At 41.3% G+C, this 27,230-nt stretch overlaps 1 protein-coding gene across 1 annotated transcript; it reads left to right on the forward strand.

Moving 5' to 3' along the window:
- The first annotated feature begins 1,842 nt into the window (after nt 1–1,842).
- Nucleotides 1,843–27,182, forward strand: ITIH2 (inter-alpha-trypsin inhibitor heavy chain 2). Its single transcript, XM_042815373.1, has 21 exons — nt 1,843–2,040; nt 3,625–3,699; nt 7,649–7,684; nt 8,410–8,582; nt 9,287–9,391; nt 9,730–9,892; nt 11,362–11,469; nt 12,996–13,124; nt 13,800–13,916; nt 15,212–15,380; nt 16,500–16,625; nt 17,442–17,623; nt 18,171–18,356; nt 19,121–19,260; nt 19,835–20,007; nt 21,922–22,056; nt 24,048–24,161; nt 24,678–24,876; nt 25,530–25,702; nt 26,323–26,434; nt 26,841–27,182. Exons 1-21 carry the CDS (start codon nt 1,957–1,959, stop codon nt 26,986–26,988), a joined length of 2,847 nt encoding a protein of 948 aa, XP_042671307.1. The 5' UTR covers nt 1,843–1,956; the 3' UTR covers nt 26,989–27,182.
- Nucleotides 27,183–27,230: the final 48 nt, after the last annotated feature.

Consider the following 27,230-nt stretch of genomic DNA (forward strand, 5'->3'; position numbering starts at 1 on the left):
AGTCATAGAATGGCCTGGGTTGAAAAGGACCACAATGATCATGTAGTTTCAACCCCCCTGCTGTGTGCAGGGTCGCCAACCACCAGATCAGGCTGCCCAGAGCCACATCCAGCCTGGCCTTGAATGCCTCCAGGGATGGGGCATCCACAACCTCCTTGGGCAGCCTGTTCCAGTGTGTCACCACTGTGTGAAAAATTACCTCCTAATATCTAATCTAAACCTCCCCTGTCTCAGTTTAAGACCATTCCCCCTTGTCCTATCACTATCCACCCTTGTGAACAGCCATTCCCCTTCCTGTTTATGATGGTACACTGACTTCTCCAGAGCTGGTGTTCTCATCTGAACTCTTGACTGGACTCTCAGTACTGTACCTGGTGTGAATTAGACCTAGCACAAATAGTAGTATTTATCCATTTTTATGGTGGAAGCAGGTAATCAAATTGTCAGGCATGACATGGACAAAATCAGTTTCTTTCCATGAGCTACAAAGGAGCATAAAGATATACAACAAGGCAGTCCCATCTATCATTACGCTATTTATCAAGAAAATGTGATCCCATCCTTCCCATTCACCTTCTGGATGTCTCCTCTTGAGTCATGCACATCAATTCCCCTCACCTCCACGAAAAGCCACAACACAGAACACGACCTGCAGTAATGTGGAGGAGGAGAGTGCTGCCCAGATCATGCTGTTTCGGCCTGAGGAGTGCAGAATTACCTAAGGAGTGACTTCTGAGACTAGAAACTGTCTCTTCAAGAGAAGCAGTGTTGCTGACTGTACACATGCATCTGAGAGCTGAATTGGAGCTTAGGGTTTAATTAATAAGCAATTCCATGGCAGTGGGCTGAAAGGCTGAAATTTTGCTTGGTTTCTTTGTGAATCTCTGAATGCAGTTTTAGGTCTTAACCTGAGAAGTGATCTGTTGAAAAGATGGAGAAAGGATTTGTAACAGCAAACTGAGGCTGTAGAAATTTTTACTGAAACATTAAAATGTGGCATAGCATAGTATAAGGTGACAGAATACTCTAGCTACACTACACTATACTACACTACACTATGCTATATATCTATGCTGTGCTATGCTGAACTACACTATGCTAAACTTCGCTATGCCAAACTACGCTATAGTTTGCTGTTCTGTCCCTGGATCCTCACAGTATTTCAATCCTTTCCAGTGGGATTACTGAAACGTCTGCAAATTTCCTTTCTTTCCAAAAGAGTGAATGTGTTATGCCAGCTTCTTTTGCCAGAAAACTCCTTCATCCCTTCTTTCTTCTTTCCTCCTCAGTGGCTTACTTTATCCGTTTTTTTAAGTGACAAAAGAAGCAGAAAGGCCAAAACAGTTTCAAAAATCACAAGAGCCTTACAACATGTTTTTGAAAATGTAATCAGATGCTTTCTGATGTGATCACAGCAGATGTGATCCCAGTCTGAGAGGAAAAAGGGTATTTGTGTGGGTCAGTATCCAGCCCAAAGGTCTCTGCCAACCACAGTGAGATGGCTGGATGAAGGAGTCCTTTAAGAAGCACAGTATTGCTGCCTCCATCACTCTGAAAGCCAGTCTCCACCTCATTTACTATAAACAAACAGTCTGGGAGTGAGTTCTTGCTTTGATCCTTCCAAGTCCTGGATATCCAAGGTCTGTGCCTAGCAGGAAATTAGTCAAACATCATGGGAACCTACAAAAGCAAGAGGTGAGCCTATCCAAGCCTGAGTTGTTATCGAGGGCAGGGCCAAGTGAAGACACTGTTTGGATAACCCTTGCTCGGACACCACAGCTCTGACTTACGTTGCAAGGCAAATATTTACCTATGGCCTAAACAAAGTCAGTGTTTCAAAACTTTGTGCAAAATACTACATAACCCCCATCAGTTTCCTTGAACTTGTCTCAGAGAAGGAAAGATCTTGTGTCTAGTCCCTATGCTGGCTGTTCTCAGGAGACAAGCAGGAAGAAAATGAAGCATCTGATCTACTTCATGATTGTGTTCCTCACTTCTGAAGTAGGAAGCTTTGATCTTGTTATCGATGGAATCCCAGATGTGAGTATTTCCAGCAGGGCCCAGGGCTGCCTTCCTTGCTGAAGTCCAGATTGGTGCTGCCACTGGCTTCAGTGAGAGCAGGACTGGGTTGGTGCTTCTTGCTCTGCTTGTGTCTCATAATTTCTCTTCTACTCTGAGCTAAAATAGTATTGTTTGGCTTGGTTTTCACCAAATTTCACCAAATGGTCTTCACCATTACTTTTTAATGTTGTTAAAGCTGGGATAGAATGAGCAATTCCAATTTCTTTTCAAACAGGATTCGTATTTTTAACTCAGCTTTGCTTTTGCTGGTGCTTTCAGCCTTTACATATTCAGCTAGGCTTCTATGTTCATATTTTCAGTGTTTTAGATTCCATTTCCTGGATTAAGAAGAAACTCAGAATCTACATGTCTTTTTGAATGGGATCTCCTGTATGGACCACCATGAATTTCAGCAGAGTTCCATATGAACTCAGATTACTGTTAACAGAAATTCAAATACAGAGTTAAGATCCTATAGTCTGTACATTCCTTGGCAGGAGGATGAGATAACTTACAGAAAAAGCATGCAATAGGATAAGATAATAATAAAAAGAGGTTTTGTTATAGTTGTGATTCAAAAGTCAAAATTTAAAGGCCTATATTCAGGTGAGATTGCATTTGAGTGTCTACACGCATTTCCACATGAATTAGAAACTGCTGCAAATTCAAATTTGCATTTTTTATTGCAATCTTTCAGCTAAGTTGGCATGAATCATGTGAAGATTTCTTTTCTTATGCAAGACTAATGTCTGGATATTCTTTCATTTTTCTTTCTTCTTACAGCACCTTTCATGACACAGTCTGATTTTTATCCTGAGTTTATGATTCCTGTCAAAAATAGCCCAGAAAAATATTTCTGTGCTCCTCTCTAATCACTGTCATCATATCACTTCAACATCAATGTGCTTAAGCAATTCAAGTTTATTTTGTGCAAACCTTTGTGTGTACGCTGTCATCTAAGTTGGAGAGCAACTCATGAACCTTGGCTTCTTAATTGCCATAAATAAAACTGCTAACAAACATAGAAGAGTTTTGCTGTGGTGTAAGAAGCTCATTTCTAATCTGTACAGACATGCATTTGGAAAAGATCTGATGTTTTTCTGTGTCATTTGGACAAATTTACTTTCCATACATAAGATTGGAGACAATTTCTTGTGGTTTGAGCAGAAATTCTCTGAACTTGCTGGTTTAGGTGAGATCAGTATCTGAAATGTCAACGTTACCATACTGTGACACATCCTGATGATCACCTGCCTCTTGCTTGTAATGGGCATTTCAGTCCATTAAATATTATTCCTTGTTTTGGAAGGAGAGGTTGTAAAATGAAGGTAAAAGTCATGATGATAAGAGTAGATAGAGCTGGTTGTCCACAGAGGGAAATGGAATGTATGAATACACAGCAGTTTGGTCTGAGGTGGTTTGCAACTCTACTCCATACTGGTACATGGGGACATAAATTTGTTTTGGAATTGTATTAGAGTGCTAATCAGCAACAATTCAAGTGACAAATCTAACTGCAAGACAGCAGTGACACATCTTTGTTTCCTCCTCTTTCTCCTTTAGGAAGTGGAAAATCTGATTGACATAGAAATCGATGGATTTCCTTCAAGCTCCAGGACAAGAAATGGCAGGTACCAGGTACAGTACCAGCAATGCTTCGAATAAAGGAAAACAGGAATCCCAGGGAGCTCTCCCCAGGCAGTTTGCTCCATTTCAAGGGTTGTGAATGTGCAATCAGGTGGTACCAACAGATCCTTAAATACACTGAGACATTCACACATCTAGTTGCTGATGCTACCCTTTCTGTAGTACCTAGAGCAAGGCCTTGTTTCGGATCTGACTTCCTAAGGTAGAACCATAACATAGATGCCAAGAAATGGGTATACTTGTCTGTCTCATTTTGTGTGTGATACATGTGGGACTGAAAAAAAAATGGAAAAGAAGAACTTCTACACAGGCAATGTATGTTGAAACTGTAGTCCTGCAGATAGTCCATTCATTCATATCTAGTTCAGGTCAAAAGTGCAGCACAATGTGACGTGGTAAATTGACTGGGGAAGTCCAAGGACAGGGAAGAAAATTTATTTCCAGAGTGCTGATGTGTTAGAGATAGTTGTACACTGCTGGTTTCTGAAACAGAAGTATTTAAAACAACATTGCAGGAGTTTTGGGTGGTTTTTTTTGTGTGTGTGTTTTATCAAGTACTAGCTAAGAATAATGATAATGAAATCAGTTGTTTGAAGATGTTGACTTTTATTGTGCTGAATGAAAGAAATGTTGTTCAGAGTGGACCTTGTCCTCCATCAGAGCTCTGGTGTTGCCTTTCTTGAGTTTGTTCAGTACAGCAAAAACAAAAGATCATCTTGAGTAAAATTGGATTTCCCAGCATCTTTGAAGTTAAGAACAGGCAACTATGATTCATCTTTATCCTAAGGTGTTTTGCTTTTTTTTCAAATGGGCCTCACACAGAGTCTAATTGTGGCTTATTGACACCTGAAGATTCTATTACACTGCCAGAAAGATGGAATATTTTAGCATAAATATGAAACAAGCCAGTTCACATTTGCCAGATTAGTATTTAAATAATCTAATGACTATCTAAGCAGAATTCCTCACTTCTTCAGGGCATCATTTCTTTCCAGCATATCTTTATTAGCACATGGATTATGTTGTCTCTGTTCTCCAGCTTTCTGGATACATAATAATATAGACATATGCATATAGCAATTTGCAACCATACTTGTGCTTTTTATTATAGTAGATTATTTATCCTATTCCCATATATTTCCCATTCTTTACATTTCATATGAGTCTTTGAAAACCAATAGAGTGAAGATCTCAGGATGACTTACCCTTGTGTTGAGTCACAATAAAAGATTAATAAATTAGATGAAAAAACATCTTAAGACAGTAGTTCTTGGCCAACAGCAGGCACACAGTTACTTATTGTTTTAGCACTGCATTTTTGGTCTGATTTTAGGGTGGTCCTGTGTGGAGCCACGAGTTGGACTTGATTCTTGTAGGTCTCAACTTGTATGTCTCAACACAAGATATTCTGTGATTTTGTGATTTTCCTACAGTGAGCTCATTAGGTCATTGGCAAGAAGACAACAAAACTCTTCTGCAGAACGTGCTGATCAGATATAAAGACAAATAATTGTTTTCCATGCACTAGATTAGATATTGTAGTGAAAAAAAGTGGTCACTGACGGATCCCAAAAACACTGTGCCTCAGGTATGCAAACGGTCCTTGAGACCACAGAAATAGAGTGGCCCATGGGGTAACCTTGTGAACCTCTCGTGACGGAGCAGCATCGCCACATTCACACACAGTGATCTGGGCAAAGAGTTACAGAGAGCTAAGCATCCACAGCCTGCACAGATATCACGAGAAGACCGGTCTCAGCACACTGAAGTTAGGGCTCTGTATCTATTAAGACTGTATCCCTAAAACAGTTCCTGAAGCACTTGCCTGCAGCCCAACCCAAACTGTGCCACACATGAGGAGTTCCACAAAACACTGCTTCTGTGCAATGCAACCATCAGCAGATCTGGATGTGGTTTAAAAGAAAGGATCAGACACAAGTTTTCTTGCTAGAAATAGCACGTGCCACAGAAATCTCTTCAAGGCCCATGTTTTCAATAACCACATCAGCACTCAAACATAAAGTGTAATTATTTACAGCTCTGTCCTCATGACCTGTTGGAATAATTAATCTCTGCAACCTTTGGGATCCCAGGGGGATGGTTGGGCCAACCCATGTCTGATCAGTAACAACAGTGGTGGGAGTCACTACACATGTGAGCAATAAACTCAGTGTCTCTCTCACTACCTCCCCTTTTCCTCTGCCCTCACAAAAACAATCAGGAAGGAAACCGAGGCATCCTGAAAGCTTTATGCACCATGTGTAAGATGAGCTGGAAACCTAAGCCCCCTCTGAAAACCAGAAAAGTATCACAATAAATAAATTGAGAAAACCCTCCTTTGTGCTAAGGTCTTGGTCTTAGTCTTTTCAAAACAATTTATTTCATTTGAGGTTCACTTAATTTGTATTCACAGCTTTAATGTTCCTCACCCTAAGGATATGTCCAAGGGCAGTATTCATTCTTCACAGTCTGATTCTTTATCAGATGTGAGGGGTTCAGTTCATTGTACAATTATATTTGTAGAGTTTCACAATGGGCTGTGCAAGGATCAATCCATCATGCTTTGCAGAGGGTATCTACGGTGCCATTAACTTTCAGGTCCTGAAATCCCAGTCTGGATGCTTTAGGTGGAACCTGTACAGCAGTGAAGCCAAACCTGAGTTTGTTCTCAGTGAGATGGGAATGCTGCAGTCTATCTCATTTTAAATAATCCTTAAAATCACTTCTTTAAAATGATCTTGCTACGAGATGTATCACCTCTTAAGCATATCTAGACTTTCCTGGTGTATAAAAAGGCTTCAAACTAAATTACTAAATGCACAGCAAGCCTTATATACACCATTTGACTGAACTGAAATCAGTTGCTGTAAGCATCATCTGTGGATTTGGGTCGTTCAAGTGCTACTTCCATCTGACATAATATTGGTCTGGTTTTGTACATATTTATAATTAATCCATCAGTATGTGAAATAGTCTTCCTAGACTCCTGATCATCATCAGTGGAGTTAAGGAGTTTCATTTTGTGGTATACAGTAGTGTGTGAAGTAGTTCAGGGAGTCTGTAACATCATTAAAATGTGAGAGCTGTCAGTTTCATGTTCTATAAACCCAGCTTAAGGCAAGGCCATCATCTTCATAGCCTTTGGACATTTTAAAATAGTTTTATGTTCTTCTTATATTGCGGCACCCAAACTATATTCGGTGCTCAAGGTGAGGATGCACAATGCACAGCAGAGGGGATAACCCCTTCCCTCTCCCATCTGACAGCACTGGGCCTGGTGCACCCCAGGGTATGGATGGTGAATCACCAATTGGAACAGTCAGCATAGTTCAGGGCATGCTATGTTCAACCAAATGGAAGTATCTATTTCAAGATGAAAGACATGATTCCGTTGGCTCTGAAGAGCTGAGGTTGTTTGGTTGTGACAATCTGTAGATCAGTCGCAGGCAGCTGCACTGAGCAATCACATGTCCTCCTACAAGTGGGGGAGCCAAATCCCACCCCAGGGATAGATGTGTAAGTTTCAGGGAATTACAAATAGAACGTTTCAAATGGCCACAAGATGTCACCACATTTTCATAGAAATTTCCAAATGCGACTACTCATATTGCAGGAAATAAGCCAACCATTAATGAGCATTGTTTTAGCTCATCTAAGCATTGTGTACATAATCAGAATTGCATATACGAAAATGTACATATGCAGTTTGTATGTAATCTGCTTATACGAGGGATACATCCTACATATGCATATTGCATAAAACATAGTAATAAAAGTAAATGTAATAAAAGGAATCTGCTCACTAAGCCTGAGAACTCAAATGAATTCCGATCATTTTGGAAAGCAGCTTTTGGATAATTACACTGTCTGTGTCTTAAAACAGCCACAGTCTATGCTGCTAGTTTTGCTGAAATACTTTCTCTGTATTTTTCTTTTCTAGCGAAGCACATCTGACTGGGGGTATGTTGGAGATCTGGTGAGTTTTTTTCCTCCTCTGTGGAGAAAAATATTGAATAAAGAGATTTTGTAGTTAACCATTTTTTGGAAATCAATTCTTCTGTTTGTTCAGTTCCTTGTTTTTACTGCTGGTTGGGTATTAACCTAATTTCTTTAAACAGCCGACTGTTTGCACAATGCTGTTTATTCAACTGCTCTTCTGGGGAGAAGAGTATGGTAAATATGAAGAAATGAGCAACAAAAACGATTAGACAAAGGCAGTATTTTAATGTACCAGTTTAATACTGTTCTACAACTGCTATGATTTAACCATTTACAATACTAGATCAGTATTCAGCGTTTCAGGTCTTTTTTATTTAGGGCCTTTATTGAAAATAGTAGCTCCTTTCTCCTCAGTATATGATGTTGAGGATTGCTACATAACCCTTCTACGCTGGATTATATCAAGAGAGACTTTCCAAGGACTGATTGCCTGCTGGAAAGCAAGGAAAGCACTCCAGCTCAATAACTTCTCTCTTTCAGATAAAATGTTATAATTAATTTTATTCACATGGGTATCTTGCCACAGTCGCGGGTAAAATATTGAAGTACCTTGAAATGGAATTCATGATCCACCTGGCTGCCGTATTATAATAAAAAGTGATCAAAAAAAGGCACTGATGCTATAAAAGGAGCTGAAATCATTCTTTAGGGTGCATTTTCTAGCTGTATCCTAAATTTATAGAGTTATTTTATCAATTACAGGTGGAGGATGATGACAAGATAGGTCTTTACAGCTACAAAGTTCAGTCCACTATAACATCACGGCTGGCCAACACAATGATCCAAGCCAAAATGGTGAATAATGCAAAACGGCCCCAGCACATAGTGTTTGATGTACAAGTTCCCAAAGGAGCTTTTATTGACAACTTTACTATGTAAGTAGTGGGCAGACATCAGCCTTGTGCTCTGACAGGTTCAATAATAAGGGCGAAAGTGGTGGGAGAGAAGTATTCTTAAAAACAAAACACCTTCTATCATTTGCCAGCTTCAGTGTAATTTGAGTGTGCTTTCTCAGTGAAAAAAGGCTTATGTCATTGTACTATCTATCTGTCCATCCCTTCGTCCCTGGTAATTACAGGGCCGTTGGCCAACGTCAACAAGAATTGACAAAAGGACAGGAGTCTCAAGCAGATCACTTGTCTTTGGCAAATTGACACCAGATCAAAGGAGAGAGAGTCCCAAATAAGAGCTCTCGCTGAACAGCTTTTTTCAAAGAGGCAACAGCCAGCTCGCTGGTCAGCAGACATGAACCCATCCATGTTTCAAAACAGCAATGACATGGGTAACTGCTTGTCTTGCCCAAAGCACTGGGAAGTGTGAAGAAGGTGGAGAAGAGCAGTTCCTCCTTAGAATACGAGAGTGCCAGCTAGATGAAATAAAGAAGCAGCTAGGCAAAAAGATGCAGATTTGCTGGAAAACAAGCTTCATTCATTTGATCTTAAATGAGAGCCTTATTATTTTATTTCCCACTGGGTATTAAAGAGATTAGATTGGACTGATTTTTTATTTTTTAAGTAAAATAATAATTACTGATTATGAAGTTTTTTCTTTTGCAAATGGACTGTCTTCTCTGTCCTAGGGATGTCAATGGTATAACATTTACCAGCTCAATTCGAGAGAAGTCTGAAGCCAGAAGAATGTACTCCCAAGCAAAAGCCAAAGGCAAAGCTGCTGGAATAGTGAGGTATAAGGATTTTGGTATATGGATACTGTACTGAACTTATTCACAGAAGGACTGAGCTGACCCATCCCAGGAGGAGAGATATGACATCCTAGTAAGAAAAATGGGTTGGAAAAGCAGGTTTTGCTTACTTATAGCAACTCTGATATTTAAGTGTCAGGACTTAACTTGTGCTTCTGCTTTCAGCTCGATAAAATGTATTGTGCTAATAGAGAACAGCAGTTCCCTGGTATAGGTCACAGTTAAAACTGGGTTCAGAAATGTATAAATCTAAAAATAATGCAAAGAAGCTCTCATTTTCCTTGTATTTTCTCAAAATAACTCCACAGCTAACTTTTCAGGAGCAATGCCTTGGATATGGAAAACTTCAAAACTGAAGTGAATGTGCCCCCAGGAACAAGGATCCAGTTTGAGCTTCACTACCAGGAAATGATTCGAAGGAAACTGAGCTCCTATGAGCATGTTATCTCACTGAAGCCAGGGCGCTTGGCGAAGCACATGGAGGTAAAGTAGAGCTGGTGTGTGTAGGTAGCATCCTACAAGTGAATCTTTCTTGAGAAGGCAGAGGAAGTTTCTATGAGCCTCATGGCAGGCCACTTCTTCTACTGCTCCTTCTTTTAATATTGGCTTGAAACAAATAGCCTCAAGGCCACTTGGCAGGCCATCAGGAGAAACTTCAAACTCATATATTTATATGAGTGATCAGCAAATTTATCCTGCCTCCTGTCAATTTCAGGTTGGATATTAGGAAAAAAATTCTTCTCAGAAAGAGTAGTGAGGCATTGGAACAGGCTGCCCAGGGAGGTGGTGGAGTCACCATTCCTGGAGGTGTTCAAGAAACATAGAGATGCGGCACTGAGGCCATGGATTAGTGGACATGCTGGGGGTGGGTTGAAGGTTGGACTGAATGATCTCAGTAGTCTTCTCCAGCATTAATGACACAGTTGGGCATTTCCTGAACTGTGACTGACTCATGTCGGAATCCCTTGGACTAACGAGCTTTGGTCCATGTATACCTCTGTGTAAACTCACCCTGACTGAAGGAAAGCAAATAAGATGTGCTGTTTATTTGGAGCAGGGCTTTTCACAATAATCCCAAATTCATTAGATAGTGTCCTATTAGAGCAGATGTTCTCTGGAGGATAGGTTCTCCACATCTGGCTGTCTAAAAACGATTTGCCTTATTCGTACCCTCTTGCCCATACTTTCCAAGAGTATCCTCTATCATCTGCCAAGAGACAGAATTGAGGGCTCACTGGACATTTCCACCTGCCTGTTCTCATGTTTCTATGTCATAAAAGTTTTTCAGTTTTCTATAGCTTCAGCACAAGCTGTAAACCCCGTAAATCAAAGTCTGCTGTTCACATTTCCTTGGTACAGGCTGTACTCTGCTTCAAGCTTTCTAAAGGCCTGAGTAAGTCCTACTAAAAGGGACACTGTATCTTGCTTCCTAGTAAACTTACTACTAGAACTGCAACCACAAAAAGCCTTTATCTCAGACCAACAGGATAAAGCCTTTATTTTCCAAATCACTCTGGCCATCTAACCAAAAGTGAAAGTACACTCCATCCTATGCAGAGGAGAATAGAACACAACATTTTGTGTTCTTCCTGGCCTCAGAACCCAAAGCAGCAGTTAGGCAGAGTCAACTCATACTTTCCTGAAAGCACGAATTGGATTTGTGCTTTCATGCTTTGACCTTGATTCCTATCCTGTTAGTTTCCATAAGGGGAGGCAGAAGGATAAAGAATGAGCATTTCTGCCAAATTCATCCTATTCTTTGGACATATATTTTGTCTTTCCATCATAGTTTTAGCATTACATAGACCCCCATCCCAAGTGAAACTAGCCCTACGAGAGCATTCTCAAGAATATCCCACTCTCTTTCTGGAGTTTGCCTGTGGAGGGTTTATGGGATCCTGACACAGCAGTGGCACTGCATCATACTAAATGTCCTCCTTTCCTGCCTCCAGGTGGATGTCCGCATTATTGAGCCACAGGGAATTCGCTATGTGCATGCTCCCAATTCGCTTGGAGATCATTTCAATGGAATCACCACCATCTCCAAGGGAGAGAAAAAGGTAACAGTTACAGAGTGGAAGCAGCATGACACGTCAGTTTTCATAGTTATTCCTTCACAGCCATGGTATTTTCTCATACTTCCTAAAAGCAGTTAAAAATATGACCAAAATACACTATTTTCATTATTGCTATCTAACCATATGTACAAGATGCTCGAATACTACAGCAATACGGAAACAGAGTGTAGACCATCTTTCTTTGTGCAAATCTTTCAATTTGTAATTCTGAAAGAGCAGTACACAGGAATTGCTGGACATGAAAAAGGTGGATGACGAATGTCAAGCAGAATAAACATTGCTCCACAATCTCAGTTCCAACTGGGAACATCTACCTAGGAAACTTTTCTAGGACTGCTCTTCTCCCTGACGTGCTTACTCTACCTTTCTCTATCATAGCTCTCATGTGTGGATAAACCTTCCAATAGCAGAAAGTTTTCCGCAATAAATGTCTATCAGTGACTCTGGGAAGGTACAACTCTTTTCACTTTCTGATAGAGATCTAACACAAGGTGTGTAAATCAGACCCAGAAAGTCTGTGTATATTACTATCATAATTTATCAGGCGGTACTGTTCCTTGATATCCAGGCTCAGCTTCATATCTCATTCACTCACATTCCTATTTCAGCAAACTAATTCAAAGGTAATGTAGGCAGATATCATCTGAGAGAGTTTAATCAAGAATTTGAAGGCAAATAAGTGAACAATAATTCAGAGCCCCGTTCACCTGCTTTTATGGCACATTCTCCTCAAGCCTGAAGGTGTTATTTGTTGCCATTATTCACCTTTATTGTTATGGCAGTATTCTTAACAGCATATGTGATAGATATATAGCAAAATGTCCCCAATATTAAAATAGTCCCAGGTATTCATAGCATTAAAAGAGAGAGAAGGTTTCACATTCCAAAGACCTTACAAAGAAGATGTTGCAGAAACTGCAAGCGTACAAGACAGTTTGCCTCTGGATGCATATATTTTGATTTAACTTCTTCAGAAATTTTGAGTTATCTGTCAAAGCAGAGAAATGCAATGCAAAGAATAACATAACATCTGCATAACCAGTCACAAGACTAATGAGAAGAACTCTACCACTCAGTTTGCAGACAAATTACAAGCTTTCTTTTCTCCAGGGGAAAAAAAGAAACAACAACAAACTTACTTTGAAAGCTAATTCAAAATCTTGATTAAGCTCAGCATAGTTTCAACTAAGAAAATGATAAATAAGCCAGAATATTGCTCTCTAGAAAAGAATTGCCCCGCTCTGATGGAAATATTTGATACAGAAGATATGAGTCACTATGCTTGTGTCACAATTGCTACTAATGAATCAGCATACCCAGGCAAATCTCAGCGCAGTTTTTGTTTTCAAGTGACAAAGTCCATTTTCCATTTAAACTGGGTGTGTAAATAAAGAGAGAAGAGAATCTTTCTGTAAAAGAAGATCTTTCATAAATGGATGAACTCTCTATTTCAGTGATCTGCCTTTCTCGCCACTCCTCATTAACTGATGATCACTTCTCATTTCAAGGCTCATATTTCTTTCAAGCCCACAATGGCTCAACAACGAAAATGCCCCACTTGCTCATCCACAGCAGTAGATGGAAATTTCGTGGTGCAGTATGATGTGAACAGAGAGAGCACAGGTGGAGAATTAGAAGTAAGTATCTCTGTTTAACCAGGACCAGTGAATACAGGAATTGCTGTCATTAGGCAAACTGTGCTAAACCTCATCATTGCATTACTTCTGCAGTTCGCTAAGCAGAAATTAAGCTCCACTGGTACGTGCAGAGAGGACAAGATCAGAAAGAGCTTTGTATCCAATTGAAAGAACAGAGAGATTTTAAGTGGATAGAACAGATTTACTTAATTTATGACTAAGTCACAATCCTACAGACAGTCAGGAGCAGATTTCTGTCTTGTCCACAGGCCAATGTCTTCATATCTAGCAGTCACCTGGTGATTTAATGTTGAATCAAAGGGCACTCAGTGGAAGTTGTACTGATTTATTATGAGAGAACCAGAACATCGATATTTTCATGTTAACATGAAGCAAAGATATGGGAGTTGAATTATTACATAGAGAATAGTCTTTTTAAAGACATGTTTATTCATCGCCATGCCACTGCATGGCGGTTGTCTGAGAACCAGGCTCTGCTTTCCTTGATAAACAGTAAAGAGTAGACAGTGCATGGCTACAAACACATGTGTACGTGCAGAACTGGAAGTAGCAACCAACCCATTGAGAGTAACAGTATTTTCTGCTCGGTTATTATCTTGGCATCTTTAGCACAGCTCATTTTACAGCAAGGTTTATTATTATTTTATTTTGCAGATTTTTAATGGCTATTTTATTCATTTCTTTGCTCCGGAAAATCTTGATCCCCTGCCCAAAAACATTCTGTTTGTCATAGACGTCAGTGGATCAATGTGGGGACTGAAAATGAAACAAGTAAGTGTTTGACTTCGAGAATCTCCTGCCAACTTTTCCCATGTGCTTTACCATACAATTCTATGGCAGGTTGCCATTCAGATTTACCATGTTTGTTCTTTACACTTTACTCTGTCAAATGCTCACTGTATTTGGTGAATATTTGATGAATCAAAGAGTTCATTTTACTCTTTATTTGCAATACTCCTTTCCATATTGTAAAGAAGAGATGATACCATTAGAACACTGATTTTAATAGTAAAGTGAAATTTTATTTGACAGATCATAAAGCATTTTATAAAGACCTTGAATCCCTTTTTTTTTAAATCTCCCTCACTATATCCTGGGAAAGTCTCAGTGCAGGCACTATAACCCTGCCTTCAAAAAGTTATGGACAAGTTGATGGGTTGGTGATTAGGCTGGATGATCTTCCAACCTTCATGATTCTATGATTCTAAGTTGCTGACTGCCCACTGAAGGGCAGTAAGAGTGGATTAGACAATATAACTCGTGGAAAAAAGAAGGGCAAGAAATTTGATTTATTCTGCAAAAAAGAAGTCCTGGAGAAACATAATCAGCTTTCAAATATATTTCAAGAATTGTTCCAAAAGAAAAACCCAACAACTGACATTAATGCCCACACAGGATAGAATAAGATGGAATCAGATGGATTTACAGCAGGAAAGATTTACATCAGATAATACAGAAAAAGCTTTGTAGTGCTAAGGGGAAAGTCTGTGAGATTGTAAATCATGTGTCACTGAAGATTTTCAAGAGCTGGATATTAGTCTGGGATGATCCAAGGATGTTTGAATTTGCTTCAGTGTATAATACCAGGGCTTGGCACATTTCTTCCTTGGGGAAATCAATGCTGCAAAACTGGGATGTAGGCTAATCATCACTTCTTTAAATCACATATTTTCAAACAGATGTTACCCAGCCCAAAATGACAGCAGTGCAGGCAGAGTTAAGTCACCTCAGCTAGTACAAGTAATTCCTCTCTCCTGGACCACAGTGTCTCACAGACTGCTTCTCTCTCACACACTCTTTGTTAGCAAGTGTTAAGCAAGGATAGGTTGAGGCACATGGATTTGTTCCTGCTAATTGCATTTTTTCCCCTGTGTTTCTTTAGAGAAAAGTTCTACTTTATGTTAGAAATATGTAAAAAAGAGATCTAGAGAACAGATGCTGTTTTTGGATTCCAACGCTCACGTTCCTGTTCACCACAGGCATCTGTTTACTTGCAGCCACGTTAAGAAAATGCTTTAAAGAAAACAAAGCTTAAACCTGTTATTTCTGGAATTTCCTCTTTTCAGACCATCGAGGCCATGAAGGCAATACTGAGCGAGCTCCGTGCTGCTGATCAGTTTTCTCTTATTGACTTCAACCACAATGTCCGATGTTGGAGGGATAATTTAGTCTCAGCTACCCCAGCACAGGTTGAAGATGCTAAGAAGTACATCCAGACAATCCATCCCAACGGGGGTATGAGGTTTTGATTGCAAGGTGCTCTTGACACTTAGGTATCACAGGAATGGGTACCTCGGACAACATTCAGATTGGTGGAGTATTCCTAACAAAAAGTCTGAATCCTGATTTGGGAAAAACATGTCCTGGGCTAAAGGAGACCAAAGCTTCCACTTTATTTTGTTAGGGAATGGGATGGCACCTCCTTCCACTGAATAGGCTGACAGATGGGAACATAGGGAGAAAGTAAAAGAGCTCTAGAGACTTCTTCCTTCTTAGCATCACCATAGTATCATGCTCCCAGCAATGAGGTATGTCTATGGCTGCATGTCACCTTTGCATCACTATGGCACCATAGGACAGCTGCTTTCAATCTATAGGGCCTACCTGCAGCCTTACAGACCCCAAGTATCCATGAAAGATCAGCCTTATGAAGCAGAGTCTCACAAGCCTACCTCTAGGGTCTCCAAGGACTATAGGTTGTAGACTACCTGATGTTCTATTAAGTGCTAACCTAGGCAAACTGTCCATCCTTTTTATGCTTCATTTCCTTGTCTGGTAAACAAGAACAGTTGCCTTTTTCAGACTTTGGAAGCTTCACTTCCCTGGAATTACTGGTAATAGGAGGGATGAGGAGCCCCACATGGGGACAACAGCCCAGTGCAAAAGGGAGTATCAAGATCTGCTCTCTTAATGAAACTTAGGGCAAAACGTGTAGTATGCCTATATACAAATGTGCTTAAATACTTACAAAATATGTGTTCCCATATTTTAAAATCACCATCACGCTGGTGGACAAACTCAAGAGCAAATAGATTATAAGCTATTTCTGTTCACAGCACTATGACACCAATCTGACACTTTCCATTTCAGTAAATGGTGTAACACTAAATGAGGAAAACAGTGAAAGGTCTATTTAACACAATGATCAACATGCAACAATTTCCAGCTTCTGTTTCCTTAGGGAACCAGAGTGATAGCAGATGTACCATAAGAATCACAGAGGGGAGGTTTTTCTGCTTTAATCTCAGGTCTTTGTTCATGCTGATTAATTCCACTAGAATCTCAGAACTGATCTGTATTTGACAAGACACTCCACAAGATTCAAACCTGATTTCTTCATTGTGTCATTGGCAGGCACAAATATCAATGAAGCTCTTCTCCGAGCCACATTCATCCTGAATGAAGCCCAGAATTTAGGCATGTTGGACCCTAACTCAGTTTCCATGATTGTATTGGTTTCTGATGGAGACCCAACTGTAGGTAAGGATTCTGCTTTATATTAGAAGAAAGGACAGTGGAATTAGCCTCATAAATGCAAGCAATACTTAGACACTTCGATAGTAAGTTAAAAAAAAAATCTTATTTCTTTCAATGGCTGCACTGCTGCAGATGCTATAGATGCCATGAGGCTGTGCACGTAAGCTTTCACAAAAGATGAGCAACTACAGAGATGCATAAGTCCTATAGGAGACATAATCAGAACAGTGTAAGAGAAAATCTCCTCTTCTGATAATTCCAACTCTTAATATTACTCAGTCCCAAATGTAACATCAAAATCTGGAAAATAAGGTAGAAAGCAAATTGATCTGGATTGAAATTGGTAAAAGTCAGAAGTAATCCATTAGTGTAAGATGCCAGCCCATAAGACAAACTGCCATAGGTTTGTTAAAAAGCCAGTCCCAGTGGGAGGATGTCAACAAACAAAACCTGTATGGAATTGTATTAGCCTGCAGAGAGCTTGAAGGAGAAATTCTGCGAGAAGTCTAGATGCATTATAATTGCAGACTCCCTGAGAAGTTAGTATGAATTCTGCAAACACAAAGAATATGTATCATATACCAAAAAAAAAGAATTATCTTCAGTGGCAATAAGTTGCTAATCTCCATCCCGAAGAAGCCAAAATGTCACTTCATGTAGGGTTTATCTGGCCAAATGGAGATTTAGCAACTAAGCCAGCTTCCTCAACATTCCTCATAATTAAGAGAGAACCAGAGACACTTCAAGGGCACGAATGCTCCCATCCTAACGGAGACGTCCACCGTTGCTCAGATGAATGTCACTCTGTGTTTCTCAAAGGTGAGCTAAAGCTGACAACGATCCAGAAGAATGTGAAGCAGAGCATAAAGGATGAATTCTCTCTCTTCTGCCTCGGCATTGGGTTTGATGTAGATTATGATTTCCTGCAGAGAATCGCAACTGACAACCGTGGCATGGCCCAACGGATTTTTGGAAATCAGGAGACCTCTGCCCAAATGAAGGTACATTTCTAGCCCATTACCTTTTAAGCTGAGGATCCAGTTTTGCTCATAGCTGAAGAGCTAACTCCAGTAACTAGAATGGAGTGACTGTGGATTCACAATTTAGAGAGGTGGAGGTCATTAAAGTTGTTCTTTGTTTTGGAGTGTTGTGCAAGATGACAACCATGCTTTAGCTTAAGTGCAAAAATTAGGTGAGAAGCAACCATGTCGCACAACAACCAAGACCTGGCCAATCTGATGATCAATTCAGGCACATAACACACCTTTATTCAAATCTTTTAGTTGTAGCATGAACACATTTTTAAGAACAACCCATGGACCATCCCTTGGCTTCCACAGGATTTGGGCCAGACCTCCTTGCTCGACCCATATACAGATGTTCTAAGGCTTAATTATAAAGCCTACTTTTACTGGGGCAGGGAAAGTCCTTCTTGGACTCCCAGATGCTCCCAGTTTTGTCACCTGCTCTCCTCTCAGTCAGGGTGGCCCATGTGGGAAGCTTGCTTTGGGTACAACACACTCACTTCTCTGTTCCCTGCCATCTCAGAGATTCTACAACCAGGTCTCCACCCCACTCTTGAAGAAGATACAGTTCAACTACCCTCAGGAGTCGGTGTCAGATGTCACCCAGAGCAGCTTCCACAACTACTTTGGCGGCTCAGAAATAGTGGTGGCTGGGAAGGTTGACACTGCAAACCTGCAGCACTTGGAAAGCGTAGTCACAGCGACAGCGGTGAGTGGGGCCCTCTCTAGGATACCTGCTCTTGGAGTTTGGGCTGGTTCATTCACTCATGTGTCCAGTCTCCTTGATGGTTGTGTTATGCCTGTTTGGGTCCTGGGTGGAAGTGTGGGGAACCTCACAGGGGTTTGTCCCACAAGGTTTTCATAACAGCTTCAAGTTACAGCCAAGAGCAGTCACTCTCTGAAGCCTTCAGAAGGGCTTGCTTCTTATAAGAAATGTAATGTACAAAATTCAATTCCAAATCAGAATTTGTTCTAAGATTATGAAGTCATCCTTCAAGCCTTATGGAGGTGCAGGGAGACCCCCTAATGTATCTCCTTTCATGGCTGAAACTGCTGCTGCTGGGGACTTCAAGCTGGCGCCTCTACATCGTGATAGGTCCTTGTATTATTCTTTCATGGTATGCCTTGTGGCATATTACTCATTTAATGGCTGTTCCTCCACTTGGAGAAGAAAGAGGTGAGGAAGAAATACATCTGGATCCTTCTTTCTGAGGAGGACTTAACAACACTTACAGGGCTTGGAAACTGTGATTTGATACTTGCTACAGAAATCAAGCATGTTGAATATTCTTTGCAGCTGAAACACTGCTCCCCTTCCAATGGAGTTCTGGGGCTTTCTGAACTGTAAGTGACTGTGTGCAGAGCCAGAGTAAGTCCTTACTGCCAAGCATCTCAGGATTTGACAAAAGGGGACCTCAGAGACACCCCATTCACCTGGCTCACCCTTGTCCTTTTTTCTCATTTATTGCATAGGCAAATGCAGAGCTTGTCATGGAAACCTTGCGAGATGTTGAAGAGCTGGATGGTTTCATGAAGAAAGACAAATATGCAGATCCTGAATTCACTAGGAAGCTGTGGGCCTATCTGACTGTCAACCAGATGCTGGCAGAGAGGTGAGGAGAAATGTAGTCTGTGATGGCAGGGAAATGAAGCATGAGAGCAATCTGGTCTTTCCTGAGACCACAGGGTTTCAAATGAGTGAGGTAAATAAATCAGAGTGAAGATAGGTGATATCTTCTGTCCTCACACTCCCATCTTAGCACTCACAGATATCAGGTAATAGAGTTTGGGAGCAGTTAAATAGAGGAAATCTCTGACTTCGACAGACCCAGGTGTGGAGCTACCTGGAAATGAAAAGAATTTGCTTTTCTGAGCATAAGAGCTACAGAGTTTCAGGAAAAAAAGCCCTTTGACTTTAGGAAGTCTGATGAATCCCATGTGAAGAAGAATGAGGTCTTCTGCTGGGACCAGAAGATGAGACTGAGCTTCTGTGTGTCCAGACCAACATCCACAGAAGCCTAGAACAGTCTGCTTGTACAGTGTGTTCGTGTACGCCTTCAGCCTTGCCTTATTGCAGCATCTGCATCCTACCACCTTGACTCTATGACTGCTCTGTGGTGGAGCCACAAACACTGTGGTTGGTGTGAGGAGCTACTAACTATGCCTTCTGCTTTATCTTCCACCCAGAAACACAGCCCCCACTGCAGCTTTGAAGAGGAACATCACCAAATCCATCCTGCAGATGTCCCTTGACCATCATATTGTTACACCCTTCACTTCCATGCTGATAGAGAACTCTGAAAAAGATGAGATAATGCTTGCAGATCAGCCCAAAGACCCTAGAAGAGGATGCTGCTCAGGTCAGTGTCTCAGGCCACTACACTATCTGTCATTTTGGATTTGTTATCATCGATTTTTTTAAAACTAACATGCTCATTGTTGAGATGGGCAGTTTGTGCTTTTAGGACAACTTTCAGGGAAAGCTGACTAAATCTTCAGTCACTTTCACAGCATCCTGTTAAGCAAGTGCTCTTTGGAGCTATTGGATTCAGTGAGCATTGGATGTGCTGATATTAGAGAGATAAGCTTCCCAATAAACATGCTATGTCACAGATGGAACATCTTCTTTCTGGGGCAGATACGTCTAGTTCCTCACAACCTGTAGAATTGACCAAACTGTATCTCATCACCACTTTCTTCTCTTGGAAGCTTCCCAAGGTTACTAGCAATCAGGTGTAAGTATATGTGGTATCTGAGATGTCATAATAATATGGAGTGCCTCATTAACTAAACTCCTGGATTACTCCTTTAAACCCAATACTTCATATTCCTTGTTACAGCAACCTTATTTCTAGCCAAATGAGGTGAAGTAGCCTTGTTCTGGCATCAGCTGATAGGGTCCATTGCAAAGCAATGACTGTGGGTCATCCCCATCCAGTTGTTTTGTGTCCTCACCAGTCAGCAATTTGAAAAAGCACGACTGTTGCTGTTAGGAAAACATTACCAACGCAATGTAAGGAAAGCACTGAAAGTACAAGATCAACTCTTTGGACAACTGAGTCTAATGATTTGCAATTTATTAATAAATAGGAGAGTTTGAATTGTCTATGAAGGAAAGAAGCAGTCTATGTTAGGGCAGTGGACAACATCTGACATTTCACACTGCAAGTGATGGTGACATTGCTAAGAGCCCAAGCACATTCAGCAGACTCAGTTCTCACACTCCTGGTTTACTATAACCATGTCCTGCCTCAGTGAAATGAAATTTTCACGTCTGCCAGTTGTCATTTTCTAGTTCATTTATTTGTCTTTTCAATTCGAAAGTCTGCAGCTGAGATCCAAAGAGAAATGAAATGTTTGTTACTCACCCCGTGTGCTACAGCTCATGACTATCAAACAGGTGAGCACAGGAATGGCACGTATTACTTGTGCAAATTCATGACAGGTGACACCAGCAGACTAATTCAGATCATGTTTCTTTTGTTCTAGAATTCAAAGGACTTGAGTGATTTTAACATTAGGTCCTTGTGTCCTTTGGTATTTGACAGAGTAGTCAAACATTGACAGCACTGAAATCAGGGTCAAAACGGGCAGTGGAGCATGACTTCTGAACCTTAGCAGAGAACAGAGGCTGTAGAAGTACTATCAAAGTGATTTGACGAGTGACAGTCTTTGCTTGTGATTGTGTAAAACATGCAGTCTGTACCAAAATGTTTGTGTATACAAGGCATGGAATGGGTAATCTGAAGCAGCCTTCTGTCTGTCCCTTCACAAATTTAATTAGAGCTGCTCCGTCTGCGTGAACAAAGTGTCTTCCACTGAAATTACACATTTTCAAAAGATTGGTCAGTTGTCCTTTTATCAGAACAGACTGATTGCAAAACTAAACTAAAGCTTCCTGCCACATCTACCCTCTTCTTGGGGTCTCTAGATTTTAAACATGCAGTTTTTCATTTGGCAGAACACTCACAGCATTGCTTTGAGGGTCTAGCTGAAGTGGGTCCCATTCACATGAATGAGAGTTAAAATGTCAGCCTCCATTTTTCACCAGTAGCTTATGGGAAGCTTAACTGAAATGGTAAGTGAATCATGTCACCCTGATGGTGAGAATGGAGCAAATGGATCCTTATTGTAGATTTGCCTGTAGTAAATAGTGCCGTGCCTACTTTACGTGGTATAATGATATCAGGCTCTGATTCAACACATTACTTTAAAAATTACACTATTAAAATGTCTTCACTAATGAAAACCTAATTATGACTGTCATTTAACAGGCACTTTAGGATTAACTCCAAATGCACCTGATAATAATAAAGGTATCCCATCCTGGGCCAATGTCACCGCTGTGCCAGTCAGCTTCATGCCTGAGCAAAGGAGTCCTCCTGTGTCTGCTGTCAGCATAAACAGAGGTAAAAGCTACAGCATTTCATAAGGCCATAGAATCATAAAGTCATAAAGGTTGGAAAAGACCTCTAAGGTCTTTCTTTGCAAATAAGCACCATGCATCAGCATTCATTACACCATAAACAAATAAAGGAAATAATCGTAATTGTTGGGCGCTCTGGGAATTTCAGCTTCAAGAATGATTTAAGCCAGCACTCGTTTAGAGGGGGCAGCTGGAATGAAGTAAAACTGAATGTGTGAAAGGCTCTCGATTCAGCCCTTGTAGAGGTCTGTGCATGGCACAGTCATTGGCCTCATACATCACAGGCACCTCAAAATCCATCTGGTGCCCCAGGATTGCACTTTTCCTTATAAAATATTGAGCCACTTTGACTTAGAATAGATGAATCTGTAAAAATATTCCCTAAATTACAAGAGTGAGACTAGTTCAGACCCAAATAGGCTCTAATAGTCACCCCATCTGCTGCTGTGTTCTCCTCAAGGCTGAGGCTGCTCACGGGGCTTTTTTGCAGTAGCAAAGCTAATGTGAAGTTGCTGTTATTGTAAATGGCAGCAAGAACGCTCTGTGGAAGATAAAAATCTCTGAATGCACTGATGATTGATGGGTCCTGTTAACACTTGGGCCTTTGCCACATCTCAGTGCCTGCTTACACAGAGCATTCAGGAGAGCCATTGCCTATAAAAGCAGTATAACTGCAATTACTCTGCGAGTGTGCTGTGTGTGGATGTGTTTATTTATACAGCTGTCAAACAAAGAGCTATCCAACACCTTCCCTGTACAGATAAAGGGTTAATTTAAGACAGAGATAGTCAAGAAACTGCTTGGAAAAGAAGAGGAATGGGGCAAAGTGACCTGTCCGCCGTATGTACATATTTTGCACTGGAAATTCTTTGCATTCTGAGAAAAACTGATCAGAACAGCATCAAGCTGAAGATCAAGCAGTTAGTGAAAATAAGGAAAAAAGATTGAGGGCCATCTCCAATATTCTGCATATTCAGAAGATTTAATATATTCAGAAAGCTTCTTCACTCTTTGGAATTTCACAGAATCACAGAATCCTTAAGGTTGGAAAAGGCCACTAAGATCATCCTGTCCAACTGTCAACCCATCCCCAGCTTGCCCATTAACCATGCCCCTCAGTGCCACATCTACTCTTTTCTTGAACACCTGCAGGGATGGTGACTCCACCACCTTCCTGGGCAGCCTGGTCCAATGCCTCGCCACTCTTTCTAGGAAGAAATTTTTCCTAATATACATCTGAACCTTCCCTGGCACAAATTAAGGCACCTCTCATCATCTCTGTTACCTTGGAGAAGAAGCCAACCCCCACCTCATTATAACCTCCTTTCAGGGAGTTGTAGAGAGCAGTAAGGTCCCCCCTGCACCTGCAGGTGCCACCACTTTTCTGTAAAGAGAAATCTGATCAAGGGCCAAGGATTTGCCTTGGCTACAGGATGAGTTAATACTTCCAAAACATGAGAAACAGCTGTATTTGAGTAGAAGCTGGCCAAGATACCCCTACAGGCAGCAATGAGTACAAAAGTTGTCTCTGAATGTTGGCAGGGAGATGGTCAGCTGGTCCTGAAAATTGCTTCAAAATGCTCTGAGTGCAGTGGCTCAATCCCTGTGTCCCTCATCTCCAGGACATGTATAGGATCATAGAATCATCTGATTTGGAAGGAACCCCCAAAGGCCATCTGTCCAACTTCCCACAGTGAACAGGGACGCGTACAGCTAAATCAGGTGCTCAGAGCCCCATCCAGCCTGATCTTGAATGGCTCCAGGGATGAGGCATCCACCACCTCTCTGAGCAACCTGTTACAGTGCCTCACCACCCTTAGTGCAAAAACCCCTTTTCTCATATCGTCTAAATCTCCCCTCTTGTAGTTTGAAACCATTTCTCTTTCTTTTATCACAACAGACTCTGCTGAAGAGTCTGTCCCCTATTTTCTTGTAGCCCGCTTCTCAAACCTGTGTCTTTTCTCTCTGTTTCAGTTGACAATGACCCACATTTCATCATATACCTGCCCAAGAGCCAGAGGAACATCTGCTTTAATATCAACTCAGATCCCGGACATATTCTAAACTTGGTTTCTGATCCTAGTACTGGTAAGGGAACAAAAAGTACAGTTTACATTACAGTATGATTTTCCTTCCCTCAGGTCTGAGGGGTGTTGAAAGAGTGAAGGTGAAGTGTCTGAAAGGAGGATGCATGGTGACCTGAATGAGGCAGCAGGTGGAGGGAAGTGGTTATTTCCCTTCACATGCAGAGTACTGTGCCTAGTTTGAGCTTGCCAGTACAAGAAAGATGTTGATAAACAGGAACAAAATTAGTGGTGGCCAAAGAGATGATTATAAGACTGGAGCACAGGATGTAAAGAGAGACACTGAAAGAGCTGTGTTTGGTCAGTCTTAAAAGAAAGAGGCTCAAAGTGAATATTGTTGCTGTCTACAATTGCCTACTCAGAAAACAAACATAGCCAGAGAGTTCTTGGAGATGCACAGCAGAAGGCAATACACAGAGGCAATAGAAATGAACTGATACATATAAAATACAGATTAGAGATTAAATACTAGGAAAAAATTTATCACCCTAGATTTAGGCAACATCTCTGCTCTTCACAGGAGTCGTTGTCAATGGGCAGCTAATTGGGGCCAAGAAGGAGGAGAATAAGAAACTCAACACCTATTTTGGCAAATTTGGTTTTTATTTCAAAAACAAAGGCCTGAAAGTGGAGATCGACACAGAAACCATAACGCTGAAAGATGGATCTTACAGCATCATGTTGTCCTGGTCTGACACAGGACACATCATTCGGAAACAGTAAGTTGCTGAGCATTTATTGTCTGCCCTGTGCAACTTAACATTGGGCTTACCCAACCCTGGGTGAGATACAGGTTGCAAGGTGCCTACATTGGGGCACGTGCTCCTCAGCTAAAAGTCTGAGTTCTCATTATGAATATTATGAAGTTAATGAAGATTAGACAACAGGGCCAAGGAAGTGATTCAGTTGACCAAGCAGAATTAGGAAAAGCTGTATTTCTTTTTCTGCTGCTGGCTATATTAAGAGCCAGTTGCCTAAACATAAGCATCCTGTGTTATTTGAGGTGCCCAAGGGGCTCCTGATATGACTCCAAACATCCACACCTTCATCTGCAGAATGAGAGTAAGCAGCAAAACTGGGGACCCTACAGCACTGGACCCTTGTTTAGGGAATGGGATCACTTCCTGAATTTCCATTCCTTGTAACAGGAGCTTAGATCTGTAGGGCAGGATTTGATGGTGTGGACATGGGCATGAAGTGTCCTATTAGACACCATCCTTCCAAACCTCTGGGTGCTGCTTCCAAGGCTGTGAGTTTCTGTTGCCCTATCAGCCAGCTCCACGCAGTTGATGCGTTAGAGCATCTCAAGGGGATTGAGCACTTACGTGTGACCGGCTGGACTGAGCTCTCTCTTCTGTTTTGCCTCTGCTAGGCTTCTCATATCGGTGAAAAAAGAAAGCAATGTTACTATCAGAGTGGGTGAGGAAATGTCCTTCATGGTTTTGCTGCACCGTGTGTGGAAGAATCACCCAGTTAACGTTGACTTCCTGGGAATCTACATCCCCCCTGAAAACCAGTTTTCTCCTGAAGCACAAGGGCTGATAGGTAAGGACTGCATGTTGGGTGAAGGGGGACACTAAGAAAGATTACTGCTAGGGTGAATCAGATGGCTCTGGGATTGCTGTAGTGCCCAGGAAGCTCCAAGAACTCTATAGAGCATAAGCAGCCAGGAGGTTATTCTGAATAACTGTTATGTGGTTTTCCCAGCTTGGCTATTCTGTTGTGACTTGAAGAAAAAAAAAAGTGAAACAAACCCCTCAAACCTTCTTTTTGTATTGAAGTTTTTAATTCAGCTCTCCCTTGAATAGCTGCTTTGGCAAATAACACAAAAGCAAGGGCTTAGTCCATAGAGAAAAACAGCCCTTCGAGCCCTGGACCCACCCAGGGCTCCCTTTATGATGTGGGAATCCTGTGCAGCAGATTGTTTTCCCAAATACTCTTCACAGTTCCAGTCTGGTTAAGTAGAAGTTTTCTGGCTCAGAAGCAGAGCTTTTTACCCTCCCCATTTGGTCAGTCCTTTAGTGCTGGAGACAAGATGCTGCGATCCATGCAGGAGTGGCTTGCCTGCTGCATCCAGTTTGGATTTTTAAAAGTGCCTACCATCAGCTTACATCACAGCCATGGAGGTTAGAACATGCATAGAGCTTTTAAATCTCTTTGATCAGGTCAGTTTACATCTGAACCAGAAGTGTATATCTACAACCAAAGACCTGGGCAAACTCCAGAGAAACCACAAGCCACCATGGAAGTGAAAGGAAACAAACTCACTGTTACTAGGTAGGAATAATGTGCTTGATTGCTCTCTTTATGACTTTCTTCTCTTTTTAATTATCTCACTGACTGCAGGCTTAATTAAGGATCTTGGGGATCCCCTATTTTCGTCTGCTAACAATCTGTCTTTAGCTGCTGGCAAAACACTTGGATTCTTTTGTAATTTAACGTTGCATGAACAGTTCTGGTCATGTTGCTGTCCAACATCTGACCTTGGCTGTGTAGTAGTACCTGGGATCCCCACAAAAGGGCCCACGCAGTCACAGAACTGTGAAATTCATTGCATTCTGCAGTTGTTTCCACTCTGCACCCACTCACACTTTGGCAGAGAAGTACTGCAAGCCAGCAGGATTAACAAAGTCTTGTTGTCTGCTTGTCGTGACTCTCATATTGGATGGCCTCTTCCTCACAGGGGATTGCAGAAGGACTACAGGACAAACCGTGTGTTTGGGACTGACGTGCAGTGCTGGTTTGTGCACAACAGTGGGAAAGGTTTCATAGATGGCCACTACAAAGATTACCTTGTCCCCCACCTGTACAGCTTTCTGAAGGAACCCTGAACGCTCAAGCTAAACCAGTTTATTATAGAAAATTCTTCTCTGCTCCTTCACACCCAGACTGGTAGCTGGCAGCCTTCCAAGCCAGATTGACCAAACATCGCCAACATTTCCTTTGTAAGTGATCAGTGTTTCAAATGTAACTCCCTCTTCCATTCAAAAATTAAATCTATAATAAACTGACATGCTGGACTGTAGGAGGTATCTTGTATTAGCTGCGTCTCACAACCACTAAAGTCAAGCTC

This window comes from Centrocercus urophasianus, unplaced genomic scaffold, assembly GCF_019232065.1.
Source record: "Centrocercus urophasianus isolate 14NV4802_14NV808 unplaced genomic scaffold, USGS_Curo_1.0 seq_15, whole genome shotgun sequence".
In the NCBI taxonomy this organism is placed as follows: Eukaryota; Metazoa; Chordata; class Aves; order Galliformes; family Phasianidae; genus Centrocercus; species Centrocercus urophasianus.

Excerpts from the sequence above, each read along its gene's own strand:
- ITIH2 (XM_042815373.1), top strand. The coding sequence starts at position 1,957 with ATGAAGCATCTGATCTACTTCATGATTGTGTTCCTCACTTCTGAAGTA. Across the intron at positions 9,893-11,361 it reads GCTTGGCGAAGCACATGGAG|GTGGATGTCCGCATTATTGA; the intron begins GTAAAGTAGAGC and ends TCCTGCCTCCAG. Across the intron at positions 24,877-25,529 it reads GGACACATCATTCGGAAACA|GCTTCTCATATCGGTGAAAA; the intron begins GTAAGTTGCTGA and ends TGCCTCTGCTAG.